General features: G+C 42.1%; 1 protein-coding gene across 5 annotated transcripts in view; it reads right to left on the reverse strand.

Moving 5' to 3' along the window:
• Nucleotides 1–1,338: 1,338 nt before the first annotated feature.
• The window catches only part of FNDC11 (fibronectin type III domain containing 11), a 338,342-nt gene continuing 318,886 nt past the window's right edge, over nt 1,339–20,794 (reverse strand). For 4 of the 5 annotated variants that reach the window (XM_069650907.1, XM_069650909.1, XM_069650905.1 and 1 more), the window contains one exon: nt 1,339–2,415. In XM_069650907.1, coding sequence (XP_069507008.1) covers nt 1,466–2,383 — 918 coding nt within the window. In that variant the 5' untranslated portion in view covers nt 2,384–2,415 and the 3' untranslated portion in view covers nt 1,339–1,465. Of the gene's footprint in view, nt 2,416–17,758; nt 17,860–20,794 lie in introns of those variants that run through there. The other variant, XM_069650908.1, reaches the window with a different exon arrangement.

Genomic DNA, 20,794 nt, shown 5'->3' on the forward strand with positions numbered 1-20,794 from the left:
GCAGTGTGCTATATTCGTTGCCACTGTATTGCACTGAAAAAGTAATTCATATTAAGATGAGCCACTCCGCTCTCTCCAATCAACCCTTTGTAATCTATCCTGTGTGAAAATGCATCATGATTTACTTACTTGAAGAATCGAATCCAAGCAGGGCTGAACTGAAATGGAAATGAGAGGTGGCTGATTTCTGGAACATGCGGCATGGGTTCGGGACAGAGAAATGAAAACAAAAATAAGCTGGAGGGAGTAAACAGGTGCTTGGCAATCTGTCCGCCATTATGAAGTGGAAGCATTAGTCATACTCTTCAATGGCAAATCTTCAACAACAATTGACAGTCAATTGGACTAGCTCTGAAAATTTAGAAAAATAATTTTTTTGGGATGGTTGAGGGCTTTGCAAAGTAAAGCGTATCCTCTGCATTTACGAAGCCAGACCTATTGGCTTTGCCAGTGCTTGCATGTGTTTCCAGTCACCCAGAAACCAACAAAATCCTTGAGCCTACTTCAAGGCTTCTGAATAATGGGTGCCCATCCTAAACCCGAGGGGCTGCAGGGGTGTCCATTATAACTCTGATGATGCTATGAAATATCAAGGAGGCCCCAATTCCCCAACGTTAGGGTGCATTTGCATGTCCCTCTTTAGTGTTTACCCATTGACTAAGTGGCATGTCAGCTGCCAAAAGTGTGCAAACATGTGGAACTGAACAACAACTCATGTAGGACTTCTCCGATTGAACTCTCACCCTGTTCCCCTCCCCTCTGACTGATCACTCATGCCATGTTTTGAGGGACCACTTGTGCCTGTCTCATAATGTGTCTGACCTCTTGCTCTATGCCCAGATCTTTTGACCCCTTTTCGACCTCTGATCTCACTCCTTTCACATCCCGTGACTGGCCTGGATCCCCTTATGTATGTCTCATGAGCGACTGGCAGACACTTTCCACTGCCTTTCAATAGCATCTGTCATTGGCTATTTGCCAGTGAATGACCTCAAGTCCTACACTTGACCACTAATTTACCGCTAGTCCCCTGAAAACCTAGCTTCTTGCATGTAGTTACTACACTCAAGCATATCCCCGTATCCCATTAAGCATATCCCTGTATCCCATGAAGCGCATGTCCCTGTATCCCATGAAGCGCATATCCCTGTATCCCATGAAGCGCATATCCCTGTATCCCATGAAGCGCATATCCCCGTATCCCATGAAGCGCATATCCCTGTATCTCATGAAGCATTATAATCTGTTTTATGTGTGGAATAACCTGAGGTACATTTCTAAGAACCTTGCATGGAAAGGACCATCATCACTTTTTTAAAACATTGTCTTCGAAACAGATTTGTAGTACCTGGAGTTTTATTTTCTACCTCTTGTGTTATGCTTTATTAAGTATTTAACGTATCCGTGAATTAGAAGTGTTTGCATGCATTGCTGTCAATCTAGCTGCGCTGCTGCTCTCACTGCGCTAGTCCATGGACTGCATGTGCTCGCTGTTGCTTGGCTTGGTTCTCAAAGTCATGGTGTCGTGCCAGGCTTCGTACACCAGTGTGTAGGTCTCTGCCCTCTTGATGGAGAACTCATAGGAACGGTTGGGCAGCAGGTTCCTGATCTCAAAACTACTGGTGGTGACTGGAATACCCCCACTCTGGTTCCTCTCCTGTGCCGACCTAGGGTCCAGCAGCTTAAACCGGAGTTCAAACTGTTCGGGCTGTGGATGTTGACCCATGCTGAACCACCGGAGGGAGACCCAGTCCTCGTGGGCGACTGACTCTTTCCGGTCAAAGGCCACTGGCATCTTGGTCCTCAAGACTAGCCTGATGTGGGGGATCTTGGTTGTCCCAATGTCTGACACCAGTCTGTGCTTGATGTACAGCCTGCCCGGTACCAGTGTGGCTAGGAAGTTGTCTAGAAGCCCAGACAACTCAGACAATCTCCGACTGACAGTGTCCCACCCAGACAGGAAGGAGGTTGTGTTGTAGGACTTCAGGTGGTCCACTAGTGCCCCCCGGCCCTGCTTCAGCTGTTCAAGCAGGTCACTAAGGAGCAGTAGCTGGATTTTGGTCTGTGCAGTGCCCACCTTCTTCATTCGTTGGAACTTCCAAGGGTCGATGAGCTGGAACATGGTGGTGGGCAGCATGAGGTGGTTCTGGTCGCCCAACGCCAGATGTTTAGGCAGGATCTCGATGTAGTAGGAGCACTTTTTCAGGAGCTCCACCCTAGTCTGGTGCCTCTTGAGCAGACTGACACTGAGCTCCGAGTTGAGGAACTCCAGCACAATGTTCTTCCGCTCCTGACACATTTTCCAAGCTTCGTCCTCTTGCTCTTCACTTCCGTACGTGACACTGTTCTGGTTGCTCAGTTTGCACATCTGTTGGGCGTCCATTTTCTCCAGAACGCCCTCTTTGGTTCATCACTCTGAAAGAGAAACAGAAAGGGGACAATCATTGGCAGTGACAAAACTGGCTAGTCAGGAAATGTCTGGCACTGACAAATGGCTAGAATTTGACAAGTCATTTCTTGGTCATGCAGTAGCAAAATAGGATGCTCACTAGTCCTGGCTATTGGACGGGCTGCAGATAATATGTGTAAGTGAGCGCATTTTGTTCCCTTCTTTTGAGTTGATTATTATTGAAAGTTAAGAATAATTAAGTAGACATTAAAGCAAGTTGTATGAAAAGTGAAATACATCATAGTAAATATGATAATTGATGATGCTGTAGTTAACTATATTATTAAATATAATAAACCTTATAAAAAAAATATGAAGTAAAACCATAGCATGGTTTGGGACAAACAGGGGGGGACAGACACGACACGGTAAGGGAAGAGTAGGGAGAGGGAAGAGCAATAAATGCAATAAAAGGAGCATTTTATGTTAAGTAATCATTAAAGGGATTCCATTTGTTATGAAACTTAGGTAGAGTTTTTGTTGATAAGGCATACATTTTTTCAATTCTATGAAAAGAGCACCAGCATAAATCATAAGTTTATTTTTGAGCATTTTTCCAATTAGTCACAATGAGATGGAAGGCAACATATACCAGAAAATTAAATAAGTCAGACGAAGCAATATGTGACATATAGGGATTTGCTACAGCTCCAATCATGACATTACATAATGTGAGAGGTTCCTGAAATTAAAACATTTTTTGTAAGCATTTCCATATATGAGTCCAAAATGTAAAAACAAAATTACAGTTAAAGATTGAATGAATGAAATCTGCAGGAGAAGATTGGCAGAACCAGCATGCCCTTTGACTGGAGTTGGACATTTTGACAACCCTTTGTGGTGTAAGATAAGCTCTAAGTAGCATGAAATAGTGTGATTGAGTGAGATTTGCAGCAACAGAAGTGGAAAAGCATTGTAGCCATATTTTAGTGCACGTTTCTTCAGTGATTTGTAAGTTCCAATCAGATTCCCACAGGGTATAGAGTTTAGCGGTAGTATCAGTGGGCTGATTGAGAATGGAATAGAATTTGGATGCTTTGGTGACGTGAGAGTACAAAATTAGTTCTAAATATTTTGAGGAAATTTTATGTGTATAATGAGGAGTAGCTTTAGCAATAGGTTTAGTGAAAATGAAATAGGTTTTAAAATCTGATTCATTTAAATTGAAGCGAGTACAGAGGTCTTGGAACGGTATAGGAACATTATTCTTAAATAAATGTGAGACTAGGAAAATTCCGCCTGAGTACCATTTGTGTAGGATGCCAAGTTTGGGTTTATGAGAAAAAGCTTTATTAAACCACAAGAAGGCACTGGAGATATCTTGAATATTATCACATGTTGTAATTAAGGAATTCCATACTTGTTTGAAGGAGTATAGAAGGGGATGTTTTTTGATTTCTAGGCCATGAGGATGTTTTGAGAAAGTGAGTAAAGGACAAAGGAGTAATGAGTTTTGATTCTAAAATAATCCATGAGGGGGTGTTAATAAATTGGGGTTCAGAAGTTAAACATAAGGTAATTTGTCTTAATAAAAAGGATTTCTGGTATTTAAGGAAATCTGGAAAATTCACTCCCCCGGAAGGTTTACTGGATTTCAACTTATCCAACATTTTGGCAGATTTATCTTTCCACAGGCATTGAACTAAAATTTTGTCTATTTTTTTAAAGAAAGAATTTGGGAGTAGTACTAGTATCACAGAGAGATAATAGAGAATAATGGGCCCAAGATTCATTTTAGTAGAGTCTAGACTGCCCCACCAAGAGAGGAACAAAGGAGACCAGTGATTGATGGGATGGATGAGTTAATGTTATCAATAATCATATTCTGGGTTAGGTTTAGGGTCGACTCGAGGTTATTAGCGATAGGGATCCCAAGGTATTTAACAGATGAAGTACACCATTTCATTCCAAAAAAAGGTGCGTTTGCTAATGTACATGAATTTGTAAGGGGCAAGATTTCAAATTTGTCATATTTCAATTTATATCCAGAGACACAAGCAAATTGATCTATGGTAGACATAAGTGCTGGGAGGGAAGAGTTGGGATATGAGAAGTAAAGTAGAATATCGTCCGCATAAGCAGTGAACTTAAAAATAAAATCTTTAATCGTGATACCTTTAATGCCATTATTGATGGTAATACTTTGGAGTAAAGGTTCTAAAGCTAAAACTAAAAGGAGTGGGGACAGTGGTCAGCCCTGTCTAGTGCCTCGTGAGATGGGAAAAGCTTTAGTGAAGGTGTTATCAATAAAAATCCTGGTTGAGGGAGATGAGTATAGAAGTGACACTAATTTAATAAAGGTAGGGCTGAACCCATGGCATAAGAGAGATTGAAAAAGAAAAGGCCAAGAGACTCTATCAAAAGCTTTTTCAGCATATAGAGCAAGGAGGAAAAGAGGATCAGTAGAATCTTGCGCATGTATAAGAGTATTGAAAATAATTATTTTATTGGATGAGGCAAACCTTCCTTTAATGAAGCCTGTTTGATTAACGTTAATTAGTTTATGCATAATACCGTCCAGACGGCAGGCAATTATTTTGGCTAAGATTTTGGAATCTGAATTAATTAGTGAGATGCGACAGTAATTTTCTAACCAAAAAGGGGTCTTTGTCTGGTTTGGGAAATAAAATATGAAGGGCTTCTCCAAAAGAGCCTGTGCTAGAGCCTGAGGCAAGAAAATGTAGAGTTCGAGAAGTTTAGGAGATAGCAGGGATGAAAAGGAACAATAAAATTCTATAGGAAAACCATCTGGTCCAGGGTATTTATCGATTTTAAGATCTAAAATAGCTTTATGTATTTCTTGCAACGAAATTGGGTTATCAAAAAATGAAAGGTCTATTGGATGTTCGTTGATCTTTTTATTAGAGCCGAGGTATTTAAGAATATTGTCGTTGAGAATTGTTTGATCTGCCGAGTAAATTTGGGAGTAAAACTCAAAAAATGCGTCATTAATTTGTTGCGAATTAGAAACTCTGATATTTTGTTGGTTAACTACTTAAATGTCATTTTTTTCCTTTTTCCTTTTTAGATAAGCGGCTAATAATGTATCCAATTTATTGGATCCACCATAAAATTTTGCTTTGGATCTTAATAAAGAGGAGCAGGCTTTATTTGTGCTATATTTGTTGAATTCTAAACGCTTTGCAAGAAGGGATTTGAAGGAGTCCTCTGTGGGATTATTGAAGTATGCCTGTTCTAATGACTTGATGAGGCAAATAAGGTTTTGGGAGAACTTTTCATTTTGTTTTTTCTTAAAGGATGTATAGCGTATAATGAATCCATGCAATGTGGCTTTAAAGGCATCCCAATTGTTATGTATAGATGTATCAAGGGGATTATTAAGGGTAAAGAATTCAGTAATAAAGATATTAATTTGTTGGATAAAATCTGGGTCATTCAGTAAAAAGGAGTTAAATCTCCATCTGGATGAATGGAAGGACAATGGATCCTATTCCAGGACAGTAAACAGAGGGGCATGATCAGAATTAATATTGGGGCCAATTTCAGAATGAAGAATTTTGGGTGCAAGAGGGGAGTTTATAAATATATGCTCTATTCTTGAAAGTGATTTGTGTAGGGGAGAAAAGGGTACATTCTTTTGCCTCTGGATGGCAGAAGCGCCAGTATCAACAAGGGCAAGATCTTCTATAAAATTGAGGAATTGTTTGTGTGATTTTGTATTGATAAATTTGGATTGGGATTTACGGTCAAGGGTAAAATCACAAATTTGGTTGCAATCTATGCAAATAATGAGACGATCAGAATTTTTGCTGAAAATTGTGTGTTTTAAATGGCTCCAAAATGATGGGTCAGGAGTATTGGGGCCATAGATATTAAGAATTGTGACCTAGCGGTTGATAATGGAGTCAATAGTAGACCATCGTCCCAAGGAATCATGTTGCTGATCAATTAACTGAAAGGACTTTTTTTTGTATGAGGATACTAACTCCACCCTTCTTATCAACTGCAGGTGCAAAAAAGGCATGCTGACCCAAAATGTAATCAATTAATTATTTTCTTCTATCGAATCTAGGTGCATTTCCTGAATACAAGCAATGTCAGGGTTACTGTCATGATGCCTACCCCGGGCATCAGGACCAAGGCCCTCAGCTCCGGGAGCAGGCATCCAGACATTTGTTTAAACCTCAGCAGCCCCGGCTGTCTGGGTTCAGTCCTGGTGCCTTAGGCGCCAGGCTCATCATAGAAATCCGTCCTGGCACCATAGGCGCCAGGCTCATAGACTTTACTTACCTGATGCAGACCATGCTGCAAAAGAGTCCAAGCCTACATGAGGCCTGGATGGGACTATTTTGTTACAGGGACTATTTTTTACTCGGGCGTGGCTCTAGGGAACTTCTTACCTGGAACTACTTTGGAGGCTATTTAAACCACACCCAAACAGCAGCACATGCTTCGCGTTATTCTGCATCCAGCAGCGTGACGCTCACCGTGCCTGCAGCCAGCATCCAGGCTTCTGCCACGCGCCCGCCTCGAATCCGGAGCTCCTAGAATAAAGAAGAAGAAAAGGACAAGGTTAGAAAACAAACTTATTTCAAATTCCTCACCTAATTCCGGAACCATTTCATCTCCGGACCTGGAAAGTACATCAGTCCTGCACGCGTCGCTTCGCCAGCTCCAGCACGGCGCCATACTCACCAGTTCTCACAGCATCTTTCGATCTGGCACTGTCTCCATCATTTCTTCACCGTAATCCGGCACCTAGGGGACACAAGAAAAAACAAGGTGAGCCAAAGGAATCAACAAATACAACCTCTTACCACCATAGACTTACCTGATTTACCACCGGCGGTATAATTCCATAACTCTCCACATTTTCATATGCTGCATCTGTAAAGAGGGAGAAAAACAACACGTTAACGCATGCAATAGTTACCGGACAGCTTTGGGTAACACAGACTCTTACCTGAACGCCAGCAGCAGCTACGAGACCTTCTTCTCACAAACTCAGTTGCAATTTAAGGAAGGAAGGGGACAAGAGTGAACATCGGGCACATTGAACTCTTTGAACTTGATACTTCCCAATCCCGCCAGGGACTTCAGAGTCAATACTTACCGGAACTCTCCCAACGCCTTCAAACCAGTGAAGTAACTGGTATCTACGCGCCCCTGCAAGACACGCAGGATGGAGAGCTCATCTTTTACGAACATAAGGTGAGGTTACTAAGGGGATTTCGGAGGTGATTAGTGGGGGAGAGCGAGAACAGTTGGGAGGCCATCACTAAAACCCACAGGTGGTTAATCCCTGTCTCCACTTGCAGGAAAATACTTCTTCGGGTCCAGCAGACAAGACTAGGCGGGCCAGTCCAGACAGTCATCTCTGCACTACGCATCACGTTGAAGGAGACCGCAGCTGTCCGGGTCCGATCGACACCCCTGTGGGGTGCAGGTGAGCGTAACAGTTACTCTTCTCTAGATGGCTAAGGATTCCTTGTCTTTTAATAGGATTATTAAGCCCTTTAACATTCCAAGATAAGACTTTAATACTCATAGCTCTAAGGCGTTATGTAGTGATATTAAAAAAATAAAAATAAAGAAAAAGGACATAAAGAGAGCAATGACAAAATGAAATAGAAAGAATAAGGTCGTAACAATTGGATTCAGTTTGTATACATTGATAGTTAGCCCCTGTGATATAACAATATATTTGATATGATACAGATGAGAGCAGGGTAAGGAAAACACATGAGGAGAGGTGACAACCAGAACAAACAAATATTTGATTCTAAAAATGGTAACAATTGTACAAGAGAACATAAAGAAATGAGTGATCCTGAATTTGAAATGCAAATCAAACAGGAATCTGTTATGAGCTGCCGTAGAAGATATCAAGACGGCACACATTGCATTCATGAGGCGGACAGAGTTAACTCTATATGTCTGACAAGATTGGGCTAACTATTGATAAGTAGATAAGAACAACATCTGAGCAAAAATAAACCAGGAGTAGTGAAGGGAGGAATCAAACTTTCATGAAGTTGGAGTGACTTCTAACCCAGTATGTTTAATCGGAGACCTGGATTTATCCCTTTGTGTTTCAGGGTTGTCAAACACCTTGGCAGATGGGTTGGATTCACTTTTACCCATGGAGTGGTAGAGTTTACCGGATTAGATTTTTTCCCAGACCTCTAGATTGTGGGCCACTTGAGGAGGTTGATTGGAATAATTATGATCTTTGGAAGTCGATGCACAGGGCATGGTGTCCATTTCGGAAGATTGAAGGGATTGCACAAAACCATATGAATCTTCAGGGTTCAAATATTCTTTCGTAATGCCTCCTGGAGGAGTAATCCGCATTCTTGCCGGTTCAAGCAAACCATATTTAATATCCAGTTTTTTCAGTGCTGGTGTTAGGTCCAAGAATCTTCTTCTTTTATCTTGTGTGGATTTGGAAAAGTCAGGGGAGGTAAATATCTTGTTTCCTTGAGAGGTGACATTTTCTTTGCTGTGAGGAGAATTAGTCGAGCTTGTTGATGTCGTAATAAACAAGCAATTAAGGGCCTGGGCGAGTTATTATGTGAGGTGAATCGAGGTTTAATTCTGTGAGCATGTTGAAATTCGAGGGGAGGCGTGAAGGTGAGATTTAAAATTTGTGGAAGCCAATCAGTGAGGAATTTAATGGGGTCATTTAGTTCGATATTTTCTGGCACCCCGTATATTCTTATATTATCCCTCCTGTTTCTGTCTTCGAGGTTCGCTACTTCCACTTCAAGGTGCTGAATTTTGCTGTGCATTTGTTCTAGACCTTCCATTCTGTCTTCAGTAAAAGAAACACGCTCTTCCACCTCTGTTAATCTGGAGTTGATAGTTTTCATATCGCATTTAAATGCATTCAAATCATCCTGAAAACTCAAGGTTCTTGTGTCCAAAACAGAGCTGGATGTTTGGATGGATGAGAGTTCTTGAAGTATCTTTTTCATACAGTTGTTGATGGAAGATACATCTGTAGAAGTATTTTGGGCAGCCATTATAGCGATTAGGGTACCAAACACAGTGGAGAAATTGAGCTGGTGGATGATTATATATTGAATTATCATTTTTCTCTACACAGTGTCAGGCAAGAGTGGCCTGAAGAGAAAACTGAAGCTGTGTAGTCTCGTAAAGTGAGATGTGAGTTCATAACCTCAGTGGAGGCGACGTTCCTGTATTATTTGATTGAAGACAACCCATCCTTTCACCAGACGTTTGTAGGACAGTCACGCTCATGCCTCAGCCTGCTGCCAATGCTGTGTTCTCCACTACCCTCTGGAAAGATCAGTAGTAGTAGGAAATGATTAAGCAGCTGAGCAAGTGACAATAAAGAAACTTTGTTTGACAGCAGTTAATCTCTGGAGACTGCCTTCTCCAGCAATAGCTTAGTCATGCATCAAAGCTGTGCAATAGAGTAACCAGTAGTTCTACACAGAGGTATTAGCCATATGCATTGACGTGTTGGCTTTCAGTCAGTAGTTTTCAGAAGTTAGATATTAAATAAGTTAGTTTACTGTATAGGGGGGGGTTGAGAGTACCTTTTCTTTGGTATTTAGACCTTCCTAGGGTTTATTTATACACAGTGCCTGTGTTGTGAAGAAAAGTATTTCCCCTGCAAAAGACACACCTTTTCCAACGTGCTTCGTCAGTCAGCTGGTGTCCTAATCAGGAGAGTTCCCGGCTTCAGGCCCAGCCCACCTATACTTCTGAGGGCTTTCCAGGCAATAATTCAACTTCATGGATATTCCCCCAGGGACCACCAGGGGTGTTAAGCAATTACATTTTTCATTCCTGTCTTCTTTTGAATTGACAGTGACTCATTATAACTTTACAAATGCCCTTTTATTACCGCTCCGTCAGCGAGCTCACCAATTATGTGTCCAACTTGTTTCGTCGCCGGCCACGCCCCCCTTGTTCCCTTCTTTTGGACGTTGGGAGTAAAGTATTTTTCAGATAAACCTCTGTTGGAAATGGGAATTATGTATCATTTTAAAGTGAAAACGTGGGAATTTATGTTGCAGAATATACCTACTCTGTGACTAGTGATTCATGTAAATAAGATTTATTTTGGCTTATAGCCCCCCCGTTCCCCTCCCTGGCCGATAATGTGGTATCTAAAGTGGAGCTCACCCTTGTGGCATGTGCTGCTAATGCTGATAACTGTAACATACCAGCGGCGCACAGGGGGCGGGGCTATCCCGTTAATCCATATAGGCATGCAGCTAGTTCCTAGCACAGCAAGAAGAATTATTAATTGGTCCATGACTGTGAAGAGGTTGCAAAATGCCACTTTGTCTATGGCAGCAAACGTCCGGCGGAGGACGTAGCACGCGTGGAAGAAGGAGACAGACCTGTGCCAATCTGTTGATAGTATCATTGTACTGTGATGCTTTTAATTGTTTTGGCATGATTATAATCAACAAATTTGACTGGTGGGCGGCTTACCTACAGCCCTCATCAGAAATCATGGTTGTAGCCATAAGACCGGGTTAGGAATTTCTTTTAGCCCGGTGAAATCTCATTTCTTCATCACCTTTACTCTGCTTTGTTAAAAATGTAAATGCCGCTGTCGTCATTTACAAAATGTATTCCAATGGCATCTGCCTGTTTTTAACAGGTGCTAAATCATAGCTCTCAACCATTTGTCTCGCAAAGGCGGGTGAAATCACCCGATTTTGTTTTTGGCGGGTGAGACGCCCATTGGAATGAATGGGCGTGCAGGAGGCTTGGCGGGTGAGTCAGCCCTTTGCAAGGCGGGTGACACCCGCCAAAAGCGGGTGAGTTGAGAGCTATGGCTAAATGGAGTTGGATTCCACAGGAGTCCAATTGTTTTCCACTTGCAAGAAAATCTCCTGCAGGCATAAAAAGAAGTGTACTTTCAAGATGGAGGAGGGAAGCATGGCAGAGATGCTGACTCCATTGTGTACTTTCAAGACGGAGGAGGGAAGCATGGCAGAGATGTTGACTCCATTTTGTACTTTCAAGATGGAGGAGGGAAGCATGGCAGAGATGTTGACTCCATCTTGTACTTTCAAGATGGAGGAGGGAAGCATGGCAGAGATGTTGACTCCATCTTGTACTTTCAAGATGGAGGAGGGAAGCATGGCAGAGATGTTGACTCCCTTGTGTGCCCCCTTTCCTCCTTGCTAGTAATAGAAAATGGGACGAAGCAGTACAAAAAGTCTAAAAACAGTGTCATGCTTTTACGCCTGAATTTACCCTTCCACCCGTAAAAACATTATTTTCACCCTCATTTCATAATGATGGTGCGTTAAAAAGGGATGTAAAAGCAAATCATATTTCTTTCACGCCTCCAATCAATCCATCAGCCCGTTCTAGAGCAGTGAGGAGGTGGAAGTGGTGCACGGAGCAGGAGTAAGATTTCTGCTGCGCATTCCTCCGCCGTCTCGCGTGTGTTTTGTTTTAAGACCGCGTTAAGACCGCGTGCATGACATTTTTATTCGGGCCTGAAACTATTGGATACCTATGGAGTCCGCCTTGCTTTCGCACCTGCTAAAGACCATGAGGCTTTCAGAAATCCATAAGTAAACACTGTCTATTTCACCGAGATAAGTACCCAAAGTTTTTTACCTCGTCTGGCAGGTACATTCTATAATGTCAACACGCGTGATGACGTCACACCCTTGGCTCACTACTAGTCAGCAGCTCATTTTTTTACAGAAAGGTAGGACTAATGCTGGCAGATCTCTCGATGGCTTTCTGCATCAGTGGTCGATGTGTACATGAAGTAGTGAAACTATATTCCCTGCTGGCCTGTCCCTGCCAAACCCCATTGCCACGCCCCCTCCCACGCTCAATACAAACACCTAAGCTTATGCGCCTGCTGTCCAAGGGAAAATTCAGTGCAGTGCACTGAAGTGCACGTTTCAACTTCTTCCTACACTTTTATTTTAAAATGAAACCATTACGGAACGGTTTCTTTTTAAAATAAATGCATAGGAACAGTCCAACTTAATTAAAAAAGAAGAGCACCGCTCCCACCCACTTTGACCACTACTCTGCAGAGAAGAACATCATTTCAGAAACTGAAATGAATTCGGAACAATAGTAAGTTACTATTTGTGGTGCTGCCCCCCTAGGGGAGGCTCACGCAGCAGTGTGACATTGCACGCCGCCGCGTGCATTATAAATAAAGGGGGCGTTCCTAGCCGCGACAGTGCGACCGGGGAGCCCGAGCTGAACAGACGTGTGTGCCTGAGTCTGTGGGGTTGGGGGCTCACGGGAACCGTCTGATGGGTCACAGAGGGACCCCCAACACTATTTTTCTCAATCATTTCCCCTTTCATTAAATACATATAATGCGCTTGAATCACATTTTGAAATCTTTGTACCTTATGTTTGCAGGTTTCACAGCAGACTTTTTTTGAGCGCCTGAAACAGATATAGCCTTTCATTTTTTCATTCGTTTACATTTACCTATTGTTATTAGATTGTTAGGAACTTCATTTATTTTACACGTTATCCTTCATAGGTTTTAAGTGGTTTTTGGGTGCAATTTCAGATGAAGTACAGCTTTCTGAGGTTGTGTATGAACACGGTACAGAACAGGCAGGGAGGAATCATCTTGACATGGCATTATTTAAGGTACTCATTGTTTGGTGAGTTATATCATGGCTAATGCGCATAACGGTCTGATGTATGTAGATATATGATTGGGTTTTGTAGAGATAATTATTATTTGTCCTGACGAAGGACATCTTAGTCTGAAAAGCATCGGTTTTTGTTTCTACCTCGCCACAACAGATATCACAAAAGAAGCACTGAATAAAAGATATCACAGAAAGAAGATGTTATGATTGATGAACTTATTTGTTCATGTGGTTTTAAATGCATAGTAGTTTATATTTCCTGGGATAGTGCTTATTAGGCCCTGGAAGATGCCTCAAAGGCCATTTGAAGCTTGTTAACTTTAATGAAACATTTTATGGTGCCCGCTCTCCACTCCTCTTTCAGCGCTACTGAAATAGCGAATTCTTGTTGGCAAGGTACTGAAATATTTGGGGGGGCTCTGAGGGGCGGAAGTCTCCATGTGGAGGGAGCACACTGCGTATCTAAATCAACTAAAGGTGCTCGCCGGTTGTCAGGAAGTCAAAAGATATGATTTGTCTTCAGTCCCAACCTAAATCTCGCTGACCCTAGTACTAACGCGAACAACTAAAAATAGTCCAACAGAATGTGTCTCTTCTCCCTGTCGTCTCTCTTCTTGGTTTCATTCTCTTTAAGTTTGTATTTTATCTCCTGTGGTTATTGATACACAAATGTCTCTCATAAGAATACAGTTTCTTCAAATTATCTTCCCTGACAGTGTCTTGAGGTTTCCTTCATGAGCTCATGTAGTTCTTCCCATATTCTCCCCTGGCATTCTCTTTAATACTAGCTTTATGACACTTTTCCTTGAGACACTTTCTCACACTCTGATCTTTACTTGTCAACCTCCTATATTCTTGAGGGTTAACATTCCCTGGGGTTTTTTATGACCTTATCCAAATTATGAGTCTGCACTCCTCGGTTCTTGGCACTGGATTCTCCCTTTTATGAATCTGTTGCCTAGACAGTTTGAGTTCACAAAACTTGTTACACTTATTTGATGTGCGCTCTCTCGTCTCTTCAAGCCTTGGTAGCTGGGAGATTCCCCCTTGTATACCCTCTGGTATTCGCTTCCACTTTTTATCTATTTCCCAAATAGCATTCTTCATCACACCCTCTATGGGTTTCAGATTACTCCAATTCGGCTCATTTAATTTTTGACTTTTATAATTGTGACTTCGAGAAGTCTCCTCTCTCTCTCTCTCTGTCTCTCTGTCTCTCTCTCTCTCCATTAGGTTACTCTGGCGGCCTCCTGCCTCTCCCATTATTACCGGTACCTTTTCCGACGCAGGGAAAGCTCACGGGGCTCGGCTCACACTCAGGTAGTCGTCTTCTTGGTTGCTCTTCTCTGTGTGTAGATTCGTCGGCGTAGCGTTCTCGGCTCCTCTGATGTTAGGGTGCCATCTATGTATGCAGGCAGCAGGGAGCTGGCAGTACTCCCTCCTCCGGTGGTCTCAGTGTCGTTAGTTGGGTGCATCGCTCACCTCAAAGCAGCTGTGGTCACAACACCACCTTCCACAGATCTTAGCTTCTTGTTCGGACAACGGTTCTCCCTTTGGTGGATTCGTCTGCTCTCCGTCTTCTCACTCTAGTGTTCCTTGTTTTTCTAAAAGTCACAGGCTTTGCGTCTCCAAGGTGTAATCACGTAAGGGGGCTTGCCCTATGTACCATACTCTCTCTTCTCACAAGAGCTACTCATCCCGGTTTTATACATGTCTCTTTTTAAAGAGACATCGCTTGTTTCTTGGTATGGCTGTTTTGCTCCGACATTGCCTGAAGCCAAAAATAAAGATGACATATTGATCTTCATCATAGGCAGTCCCATATATGCAGATATGCTATTGGGTCTAGGGAATTCCTCATCGGAATGGGACTCCTTATCCCCTAAGGGGGGGTAATCCCCATTGAGGTCCCATTTGCCCATACCCCTAGGGAGGGTCTTGCAGAGCAGGCTTACCTTGCTACCCCCAAAGGGGGTGCTCCCCCTGATACCACAGGGAGAAGGGACTAATCTTCTCATTTCGTCACAGAGTGTAGGAGTTCGAGCTAGCAAGCATTCGAAATGAACAAAATGTTGGGGGCAGTCGGGAACAAATCAGTAAAGTTTGAAGCGGCTGATTTCGAAATACCATCTGTAAGTTGCTAGGATCAGGCAATAAGGAGTTTAGAATGAAGAGATTCAAGTGCAGTAGGAATCCGGACGGTGGAGTTTTAAAGTCGTTAGGTTTAGGAGCAGGAGAATCGAATCAGTGTAGTTTTAGAATGGCTGAGCGGTGGGAGTTCTGAGTGGCTGAATTCCAGGAGAAGTACAAACCAAGCCAGTACAGATTTTGAGTGGGTAATTAAAATGTAATTTGATTGAAGCAGTAGGGCATTAAGGGAAAGTGAGAATTCCTTTTACATAAAGTTCCAACAGATGAAGTCTTACAGTAATTAAATGAGGTGGTGGAAACCTCACAGTAGCAACATTCCCAAGTGGTGAGACTTCACAGTAGTTAAGTTCAAAGTGGCAAGGTACAGAACAGAAAGTTTGAAAATGGTGAAACCTTACAGAAGCAGAATGTTCAAAAGGTGGAGTCAAGTTCAAGGAGTGGTTAAGATCTCACAGTGGCAAGGTTCAAGTGGTGAAACTACACAGTAGCAAAAGTGAGGCAATGTTCTTATTGTGTATTAATCAAAAGTATTTACTATACGTTTAAACCAGCTTGCATCGTTCATAGAGTTGCCTTGACTGTTCATCCATTCTGTCATTTAAACAGTCAATGACTTGAAAAAAGACACTAATTCAGGCAGGTTGCGATATGTGGGCCCTAGAAATATGGCACAAGAACTTTCTATAACATTGAGGAATATACAACTAGTTCTAGCTAAATAGCAACCAGGTTTATCAGAGATTTAAAAGAACATGATTTAGCAGAAAATCCTTCCTTGGATAGCCCATATTTAGATTTTGTGAGATCTAACAAGGCTTAAAGGTACACAATAGAGCCCAAAGATAAGGACTCAAAGGCTATGAGCGCTTCTGCAAGGGGGAATAAGAAAGCTTGACCATGTCTCCTTGCCAAGTGCCCAGTGTGTGTACCTCACAAAGGGAAGCTTGGAATGCAGCCTTTGCAGGCAGTTAGAGCCTCCATTCCAATCGGTGGGTGACATCTGCTTCTAGTTGTATTCTCCTGGTATGATAAGGGTCAGTGAGTGAGATCTTGCCATGTCGGTCTGACCTTTCCTATCTTCCTTTTTGACAACTCTGCTTTTGCTTCTTTGAATCACTTTCTTTGTTTGAGGATCAATGGTTGTAGGTTTTGGAAGCAGGTAATTTGGTGACCATCCCACATGTGGGGTTGCTTCTCTCTGTCTAGTTGCGTTAGTTTCCTTTTGTCAGGCATCTCAAGAATCTAACTATAATGTAACAATTAGATTTGCCAGGTTCCAGTTTGGAGCACATGGCTCTATATGCTCTTTTCATTTCCGATCTTCGATAGTAATGTAAAGGTATTCTGCTATTAGTTGGATTATGAAGGTCCTCATTTTCAGTCCTTTTGTCCCTCTGGGATTCCGAGTATGTTAATGTTATTGCATCTCTCCCTAGCTTTGATATCCAGCAGCGTATCTTTCATGGTGGTCTGCATTTGGAGCAGGTAACTGGGGCCTTCTCTCTCGGCGTGCAAGTCATCCTCCAGCTGTGTAATTATCGATTCTGCTTCATCTATTCTCTCATGATGAGAGTTAGATACATCTTCATCTCTTTTATGTCTGCCTTTTCAGATGTGACATCTGTCACCATAGTCCCAAGAGCCAAAATATTGATTGTGTGAAATGACTGTTTCAGAGTGCACACTTGTCAGCACCCAGCAGCAGAGTTATTTATTTGGAAGAGTTATTCCGCTCCGCCACAAGTCTGTTCCATGCCAGCCAACCTCTGATTCCTTCTCAAGATGGCTGGTGGAACTATGTTTTATGGCACCCTGGGCTTCGTTGTATGCTGCCCAGCTTCGTCTAGCAGTGTGTGGGGTATTTCCACTTTACATTGGGCCTTGGCTCATCTCTGGCACTCCCAAGGTACTGGGTCTCCTGGCATAGCCCTGCTGTGCCAGCTGCATTTCTACCAGTCCATCTCTCACTGGACTTCTGCCTTCTGGTCTCCGAGAGAGGTAGACTCCTCAGCGGTCACACCAGAATCCTGGGGCTCTAGGGTTGTTTGCAGAAGGGAGAGATCGTGATATGAGGGGATGGAGCTGTGAGATGACTGACACAACTCTTAGACTGGCATCTTTGGCGCTGCTCACTAGTGCCTCCATCGTTGGTAAGGCTGTTTGAATTAAGCTACCCTGGTTCACTGATATATTCGAGAGCTCCAGAGTCGCGGACCCAGTATAGTGATTTGAAGACACTCATGGGCGTTCACTCAGAAGAGAATGCAATTCCACCCAGATGCTACACTACTGCAATGAACTGGGTACATCAAACAATTGGGAGAGTGATCAAACAAATACTAAAAACAATATTGATTAGAAACGAGAGCTAGCCTCAGCTCGGAGGCAAGACAGAAGACAGCAAGCTAGCTATACGGTATCAACTACTGACAGATCCCTAGGTCGAAGCCACAGAGGAGAAAGAGACCCTGAAACAGATAAGCATAAATCGGACCGTAAGCATGCTTTTGCATCTCCATATAGAAAAAGAGGGAAAGACAGAATGGGGTTTCTACTCAACTGAAATGGAGTTCCAGGCAGACATCAGAATCATCAGCTAGGCAGACACACACACACACTTGTAGCCCAAGGTATCTTGCAGGATTGAATCTGTAATTGTAAAGTTTTAAATGAAACAGAAATAGTTACATTAGCTTCATTAGCTTAATTAAATAGTGGGAGTTGGAGACACACACTTCAAACCCATACTCCCCTCACGTCCTTAAGAAATAGCCCTATCAATCAAGAGGAAATATAGGTGCATGCGCAGTGCAGTATCAGTCTTGCTTCCTAAAGACAAGAATTAAGATAAACTATTGGTAACACATTATAGACTATAGTAGTTGGTCAACCGTACATTGCAGGCAATGCATGAAAGGTAAAGAATGTTATTAAAGTGGTGTAACTTCTGATGCACATTTTGAATAAGAGAGGCTATGAACTGACACACTAGAGTGTTAACCCTAACAGACACTCGTTCGCATTTGATTGGGCTGCTTTTCCTGGAAGTTACCCAATCTGGGAGCCAGCAGGCAAACGCCGGCCTCCCACTGAAGGCCCTCAATCAAGGCCCTGTTTGTGTTGTTGTGGGATCGGGAGACCGATCGACACTGGAGCCAAGGTAAGGATCCAGCCTGACCCGCTGCAACATCTTACATACTGACTACTGAGATTACGCCCTGCTACATTAACAGTGCGCTCCCCCCCCCCTTGCTATTCTTGAGGCTTGCTTGTGAGCGCATCGCCCTCCCTTCCATCGGTACAGAACTTCTTAGCATCAACCATCTGACCATAAACACTGCAAACTATTGCCGAAAGTCTTCCATCCACCACCATACAATTATCCAAATTGAAGCTTTCACGCAAACTAGTGCAGCACTTGGTATACAAAAATGCTCGAAAGCAGGGTTGATTGTAAAACGTGTTTAAGGTTTTAATTATATACCACGCTGACCAAAATAAAGGGCTCTACTATCATTCAATAATGGCCGAATATCTTCAAAATAGAGAAGAGGAAGCCACTAACCTGTTTACCCCAAAAGGGAGTAACCTACATGCATTTACGAGCAGCACTCCTAAAAGAGAGGATCTAAGATGTAAGTTCATCAAATTAGAAAGAGCATGCCGAAGAGAGAGAGACAAGTATTGGGAGATTATTTGACTCAAGAATTACCTGACAAAACAACAAATACCGAGAGGCCTGCGTATTTTGATATTCCTAGATTTCACTAAGGACAAAGATAAAGATCTAGCAGAACTATGGGAGAAGAACCTCAATACAAGCCCCATAAACCTGCTTGAACTATTAGTTGAGCATGCAACTAGGGAACACGAAAGGATTACGGAACACATCCAAACTATTAAGAAGGAAATTAGTGACACAAAGGCACTAGAGGTAACTAAAGAGAAAAATTACCAAAAGATGTTCGAAATATTAAAGGAATATCAAGACCAGATCAAGATGAGAAAATTAAGAAAATTCTTTAGAGATGAAAGAGACTATCAAGATGACAGGGTATACACCTTCCAAGAAAAATACAATCAATTCAAGAAACCATTATCAAGAGAGAGTTCACCTAACATATCATCTGGCAGTTCAGACGCTGATTCAGAACCAGAAAGAGACAAGGAACCATCGGAAGAGGGTAACAAGAACAAAACAGGCCTTGGTTTCCTCAATCAAATATGCAGATACAAAAAAGGGAATAGAAACATAGCTCCAAAACAGGTCAGTTTTCAACTACCAACCAACACGGACAAGAAACAACTCATACCCGGAGGAGAGGAAGGAGGGGTTCGGAAATATGTAGACAACCCAGACGCTTTAGAAGACTACAGAAGACTCACCAGAGCGGGCGCCAGGGAAGCTGCCAAAAAGACCAAATTAAAAACTTGGTTATGAATCTGTCGGATAGAAGCTTGACCTTAGAAGTAATGACTTTACTAAATAAAGGACTTTCCTTTGCAATAACTTGTAAATTCAATACCACAGAAGTGCACATAGACTTTTTCAAATTTGTAAGAAAACTAAAATTGAAAAAATACTTTGCTATCCTAGTCACCAGGCACCAAGAATCTTCTGAGCCAACAATCAGAAGTGAAATAATGATAGAAAAATTAGAAAATGTACACACTCTCAGATCCCTACAAGAATCACAGGATTTCCAAATACATCAAACCTTGCAAGAACTATAAATTGTACCCATGAGTATGCTTCGAGAAGAATTAAAATCGAAATCCAAATTTACACCACAACTGGCACCTGACAACATGGTAGACGCATTTTATAAATCAGTTACCAAAGATGTAAACAACATCTTAGATCATCATCGGAGAACAAAAGGTGAAAAAACAACAAGAAAAAACTTGCAACTCGTGCTGCAAAACATACAAAAAGACACAGAAATAGTCATCAAAGAAGCCAACAAAGGCGGGAATATCATTATCATGAATAGGAAGGACTATATATTGATGGCGAACACTTTAACACACTGAATTTCTATGAAATATTGCAAATGAACCTCCAAAACAAGATATAATTCGAGACCTAGAAGAACCATTCAAGGATGGCACCGTAAGGGACTGATCACAGATGATGAAAAAAGATATCGATTCATCAAACAACCTGTATTACAAACAATATATTTCCTACCCAAGGTACACAAATCGTTTGAACATGTACCCGAAGGCAGGCCTATACTCAGTGGAATTGGTTGGGCTACAGAAAGGATTGCCGAGTACATAGATAATGCGCTAAGACCCAGAGTACCACGGATCAGAGCATACTTAAAGGACACAACAGCAGCTATTCAAATCATGGAACAAACCAAATGCCTGCCTAACTATCTATTGGTTACATGGTATGTAAAAGCATTATATACATCTATCAGATACATCTATCAGATATGACCTAGCATTGGCAACCATAGACTACGTTTTCAAGCAGGATTTAGCCTCCCATTATCACTTTGTCAACTTGTTGAAAGAAATGTTATTGGCAACCTTACAAAATAACATCTTCCTTTTTGACAACAAATTCTACAAAGAGAAAAGAGGA

This window comes from Ambystoma mexicanum, chromosome 3p, assembly GCF_040938575.1.
Source record: "Ambystoma mexicanum isolate Mex_15411 chromosome 3p, UKY_AmexF1_1, whole genome shotgun sequence".
NCBI lineage: Eukaryota > Metazoa > Chordata > Amphibia > Caudata > Ambystomatidae > Ambystoma > Ambystoma mexicanum.